The 5,072-nt window shown below is 60.7% G+C and overlaps 1 protein-coding gene across 1 annotated transcript; it reads left to right on the top strand.

Moving 5' to 3' along the window:
- The first annotated feature begins 638 nt into the window (after positions 1–638).
- Positions 639–4,143, top strand: HSPB8 (heat shock protein family B (small) member 8). Its single transcript, XM_066562217.1, has 3 exons — positions 639–1,466; positions 2,516–2,579; positions 3,407–4,143. The coding sequence occupies exons 1-3, from the start codon at positions 1,088–1,090 to the stop codon at positions 3,564–3,566; spliced, it is 603 nt and encodes a 200-aa protein (XP_066418314.1). The 5' UTR covers positions 639–1,087; the 3' UTR covers positions 3,567–4,143.
- Positions 4,144–5,072: the final 929 nt, after the last annotated feature.

Below are 5,072 nucleotides of genomic sequence, written 5' to 3'. Positions count from 1 at the left end.
CAGGGCCGGGGCATGCGGCGGGGCCAGGAGGAGGAAGAGGAGGAGGAGGAGAAGGAGGCAGGTGCTGAGCAGCGCTGCTGCTGCCCGGGGTCCATCTCCTTCCTGCAGTTTGGGGATGCTTCTCCGGACCCAGCTGGTGAAGATGGCCAGAGAAGCATCCTGGAGAGGCTCATCCTGTGCCCCTGTCCCAAACACTCCCCACACACCCAGCCGTGGGGTCCCAGTGCCGGGGGTGCCAGCAGTGACCCATTTCCCGGCACGGCGGTGCCCTGGGGACACGCGGCTGTACAGTGAGGGGAGCAGCCTGCTCAGCCCCACCGCGGTATTTTTAACAGGTGACAGCGGGGTGAAAGCAGCCAGCCCTGAGTGAGCTTGGGGGCTATTTTGGGCGGGCGGAGCAGCAGGAGGGGGCGGCAGGGGCTGGGGCAGCTGCCGAAGCGCCGTGGCCCCGTGGCAGCCGGGATCCTCAGCAGAGGTCAGCTGCCACTGCCCAAATTCTCCTCGGCTGTTTCATCCTCTCCAAAATACTCGGCTGACAGGGCAGGACTTGCAAAACACACACCCCCCTCCTCCGAAATCCATATAAATAGTACTCGCCCAACGGCTGGAAGGTTAGAGAAGTTTCTGGGCTCCAGGCTCAGGCATTTATTGCAGCTCTCACCCAGGAGCAGCAGGGAAAGTTGCACATAAAGTGCTGGAGAGTGAGAAGTGAGAGAGAAGCTTTTAAATCTCAGGATATTTGGCTTTATTATTTTTTTTTCTCTCCTGACAAGAAGTTTTATTTTCCTCTCCCCAGTCCTGGGATCGCAGCCAGACAGGAAGCGTTTTCTCGCGGCCAGAGAGCTCCCTCCGTCCTTCCTGCGCTCCTCCAGCTCCCGGTGATTCAGCCCGAATTGATTTTCTCCTCGTCCTTCACCTGGTGCCGGGAAGGAGGGACCGTCCCCGCGCACCCGCGTCCCACCCGGGGTGGATGCGTCTCCTCCGGGACAGGCTCCCGGGGGAAGTTTGCAGCCAGGAGCAGCCGCACAGAGGCTGAGGCTCCGTGTGAGAGCCCCGGGGACACGCTCAGACCCCTCCGAAGGAAGCCATGGCCGATAGCCAGATGCCCTTCTCCTGCCATTATCCCGGCAGGCGCAGCCTCCGCGACCCTTTCCGGGAGCCCGGCCTGACCTCTCGCCTGCTGGACGATGACTTCGGCTTGTCGCCCTTCCCCGGGGACCTGACGGCGGACTGGCCCGACTGGGCTCGGCCCCGGCTCACCACCACCTGGCCGGGCCCCCTGCGCGCCGGCCTGGGCCGCACGCCCCCCATGGCCCCCGCCTACGGCGCCCACTTCGGGGGGTACCCCGAGAGCCGCAGCCCCGCGCCCTTCCCCCGCGAGCCCTGGAAGGTGTGTGTCAACGTGCACAGCTTCAAACCCGAGGAGCTGACCGTCAAAACCAAGGATGGCTACGTCGAGGTGTCAGGTGAGAGCCAGGGCACCGGGGAGGTGGCACTGCCAGCTCAAGGAATTGCTGCAAAATGCCAAAATCGCCTTTGTTTTAAGGCGGCGGCAGCAGCCCCGTGCTTGGGAGCTTGAGAGGACTGCAGCAGGGCTTTGGGGCATCTCCAGAGGCAGTTTGGGTGTCACAGGGAGGATCTGGCTCACAAGCCGTGGTGGTTTGCTGCCAAAATGAGAAAGGACACGTGTCCTTTGGGGTAGATCTCCCTGCTTTCTGCCCTGGCTGGCAGCACCCTGAGCCAGCAGCCAAGAGGGGCCCCAGCTCTGCTCGGTTAATTATAGCCAGGGTGAGGTCGGCACGGAGGGAGATTCCCTTTAAAGGGGCCGAGGGAGAGGCTGGGAGGAAAGGAGCAGCTGCTCACAGTCCCCAGCCCAGCCTGGCTCTGAGTTAGCCAGAAACACATCCCTGAAATGTCAATTAATGTCGGGAACAGTGGGTGTGGGGTCCAGCACTTTTGGGGTGCCCACGACTGCCCTCAGTGTCCCATCAGCCTGGCACTGACGTTCCCCATTGTCCCTGGGTCTGCTGGGCTGGGATCACCAGGGAGGGCTGGGGGCTGCCACCTGCACAGCTCTGAGTGTTTGTTTGGAACTCACTGCAGCACAGGGGGAAAGACACAGGTCAGGGGGGTCCAGGCACCTCAGGCTGATGCTCCAGGTACAGGGACCCCCAGCCTGACAGAGGGGTGCAAAGCAGCCCGTTCTGGGGAGTGAGGCCAAGGGGGATGCTGCCACCTACAATGGTTTTATTATTTGTTTATTTTCTTAAGTCCCAGCTCTTGGCAGCCTCTGAGACCCCTATTTTCCACTGGAAATGTGGCTGTGCTGTGTCTAGCATCTCCTTCCCCACATGGAGAGGCTTCCTGAGCCCTCCGCAGAGAAAGAGTTTGCACTGGGGCAGGGAAACAGCTGCTCGGAAAACTCTCCTGTTGGGTTCAGTTGTTGTTGTTGTTTGTTGGGGAAAAAATAATCTCCTGCTGAGGTGCTGATGTGGGGTGTTGGCCTTCCCTGCAGGCAAACACGAGGAGCAGCAGGTGGAAGGAGGGATCGTCTCCAAGAACTTCACCAAGAAAATCCAGTAGGTACCGGCTGGTCCAGCCGAGCTCTGCCAGTCCCACACATGCAGGGACTGTTTCCACCCCAAAATCTGCCCTTCTGCAGCACCTGCCTGGCCGGGCCGGGCCACAGAGTGATTTCCCAAGGGAAGGGAAGGAGGACGAGGCCTTTTTTGAGGCGCTCTGTCAGTCTCTGCCCGCCCGGGGCTGCGGACAGGAGGGGAGCGGGGAGGAGGCGAGCCCGGGGAGCAGCGGGGCACGGCGGGCGGGCTCCATCGCGGCACATCCCCGCATCTCCATGATGTCAGTGCGATCGCTATCGCGGTGACTCAGCCGCGGCTCGCTTTGGCAACAACAACCGCAAAGGCGAGCCCCGACCGATGTGGGGGGCAGGTCCCAGCCGCGGGGCTCGCACGGGGTTAACAGCGAAAAGCATCAAAGCCCAGGGCATGGGAAGGGTTTCCTCGGCTGGCAGCGGCTCCGCTTTGCTTTTCCACCCTGGGGGAGCGCTGTGCGTCCCGAACTCCCACGGGAAGGCTGGGCCGAGCCCCGCTCGCTCCTGCCGGGCGCTCGGGCTCCTTTTACGGGCAAGGCTGGCCGGGATTTACTCCTGCCCCGCGCGGCGCTGACATCCCGTCAAACACATCTGCCGGGGAGATTAAACAGAGCTCCCACGGGGGCCAGGCCGGCCAGGAGCCCGCTCGAAATATCCCCCGCACATTCCCAGGCGCTCCAGTAATAACAGAGGCTTTGCCGGGGCTGCTGCCTCGGCACCGCTGGGGCTCCAAGGGTCGGGATCCACCGGGGATGCAGCATCCTAACCCATCCTGTCCTTCCTGCCCCCCTGCAGGCTGCCCTACGAGGTGGATCCCATCACGGTGTTCGCCTCCTTGTCCCCGGAGGGGCTGCTGATCATCGAGGCGCCCCAGATCCCCCCTTACCAGCAGTACGGCGAGGGCAGCAGCGGCAGCGAGATCCCCGTCGAGAGCCAGGAGGCCACCTGCACCTGAGCCGGCACCCCCGGCACCCCCGTCCCTTTGTCCCCTTCCCCCGCTCCCCGGTCCCTGCGGCGCGGCGTCCTGACAGCCTCGGGCAAGGATGACGGGTGCCGCTCGCTCGCAGGGATGGCAGCACCCGCCACCCCCGCCGAGAGCCGGGGCACGCACCGGGTGCCAGGCCACCGCCCCCGAGGGCTTCTGGCACTCTGAGGTGCCGCTAGAGATGTTGTCCTCACGGGGCCAAGCAGAAAGGATGCTCCTCCTTATGGTCATTATTTGTTCCGAGTCGCTCGGATGGGATATTTATAACAATAGCAAAAAAAAAGGGCCTGTTTTTTTCTTTATAATTGACATGGAAACCTGTAGCTCTGTGTCTTTCCTCCTCCATGAGTTGGTGTTTTGTTTTTTTTTAAACTACATCTCTGCGAAGGACACGCGTCTGGCGGCGTGGCCTCCATCCTGAGAAACGGTCTGCGTGCTTTGAACGTTGGTTTGGGGTTTTGGTGTTGGTTTTTTTTTCCTTATTTCCAAAGAGAATTTGTGCTTTTACTTGTCAGACCTGAGGAATAAAACCCAGTTGATGTTCTTAGCCTCTGCTTGTCTCGGCTGAGCCGTTGGGGCGGATGCAGGGCTGCGGGAGGGTGCTGGGGACGAGGGGAATGTCACCATGTGCCACCTCCCAGCTTGGCACAGGTCATCCCCATGAAGGCAAGGACAAGAGAGATGTGTGGGATGCCTGCAGCAATGGGGGAATTCCAAGTCCCAGCTAACAATGGGGCCTGGCAAGGACCATGGGCTCATCCCGGCCTCAGCCCCTCAGGGGGTTGAAAATGTTCTTCCTGCTTGGGGATGCTAAACCAGGCTGTGAGTTGGGAAAGTTGGGTTTGCCTCATCCCCACTTCCATCCCTCCATGCCAGCTCCCCACCTGTAGCTCCACAGGGAAGCACTTCCCAGTGGAATGGCAAATGGTGTCTGCTGGGTTCTGGGCACAGCCTTAAAACTATTCCTGGGGGCAAAGCCCCATTTGCTAACCCACTGCAGTGCCTGGGCTTAGCAAAGCCCAGCTGCCGATGGGAGGCAGGAAATTTTCCATCAATCTGTGCAGCACCTGGGCCAGGCACCCAGTTTTCCATGTCACCAGGAGCTCAGAGTTAAAAATACAGCCTCACATGTTTGCTCTGGCTCCTCTGGGAGGTGGTTACCAACAACACCCACCACGTGCTGCAAACCCTGGCCCAGCACCTCGTGCCACCAAGGCACCCACAGGCCAGGTCGTGCAGGGGAGCCTGGGCACTCTCACCCAGCTGTGCAGATTATATTTAACATCCAGCAGCTCTTCCAGAGCTGGGACCCCCCCCTCCCTCAAAATGGTGCAGAGCACAGCCAGCCCCAAGCTCAGCCTCTCTGGCTCTGCCAGGCAGGGCTGTGAGCACAGCAATTTTTATGAATAAAATATAATCCCTGAAATGTGATACCCACACCGGCATGGAACACCAAAAAGTCATGAGTCACTGCTC

Source organism: Molothrus aeneus, chromosome 18 (assembly GCF_037042795.1).
Source record: "Molothrus aeneus isolate 106 chromosome 18, BPBGC_Maene_1.0, whole genome shotgun sequence".
Classification (NCBI taxonomy): Eukaryota; Metazoa; Chordata; class Aves; order Passeriformes; family Icteridae; genus Molothrus; species Molothrus aeneus.
Note: the sequence above shows the minus strand (reverse complement) of the source record. Positions and strands in the feature narration are given on the sequence as shown.

What these genes read in the sequence shown, in the direction of transcription:
- HSPB8 (XM_066562217.1), top strand. Translation starts at nt 1,088, where the DNA reads ATGGCCGATAGCCAGATGCCCTTCTCCTGCCATTATCCCGGCAGGCGC. An exon ending in TGGCTACGTCGAGGTGTCAG is followed by an intron (nt 1,467 to 2,515) that starts GTGAGAGCCAGG and finishes CCTTCCCTGCAG; the next exon opens with GCAAACACGAGGAGCAGCAG. An exon ending in AACTTCACCAAGAAAATCCA is followed by an intron (nt 2,580 to 3,406) that starts GTAGGTACCGGC and finishes GCCCCCCTGCAG; the next exon opens with GCTGCCCTACGAGGTGGATC.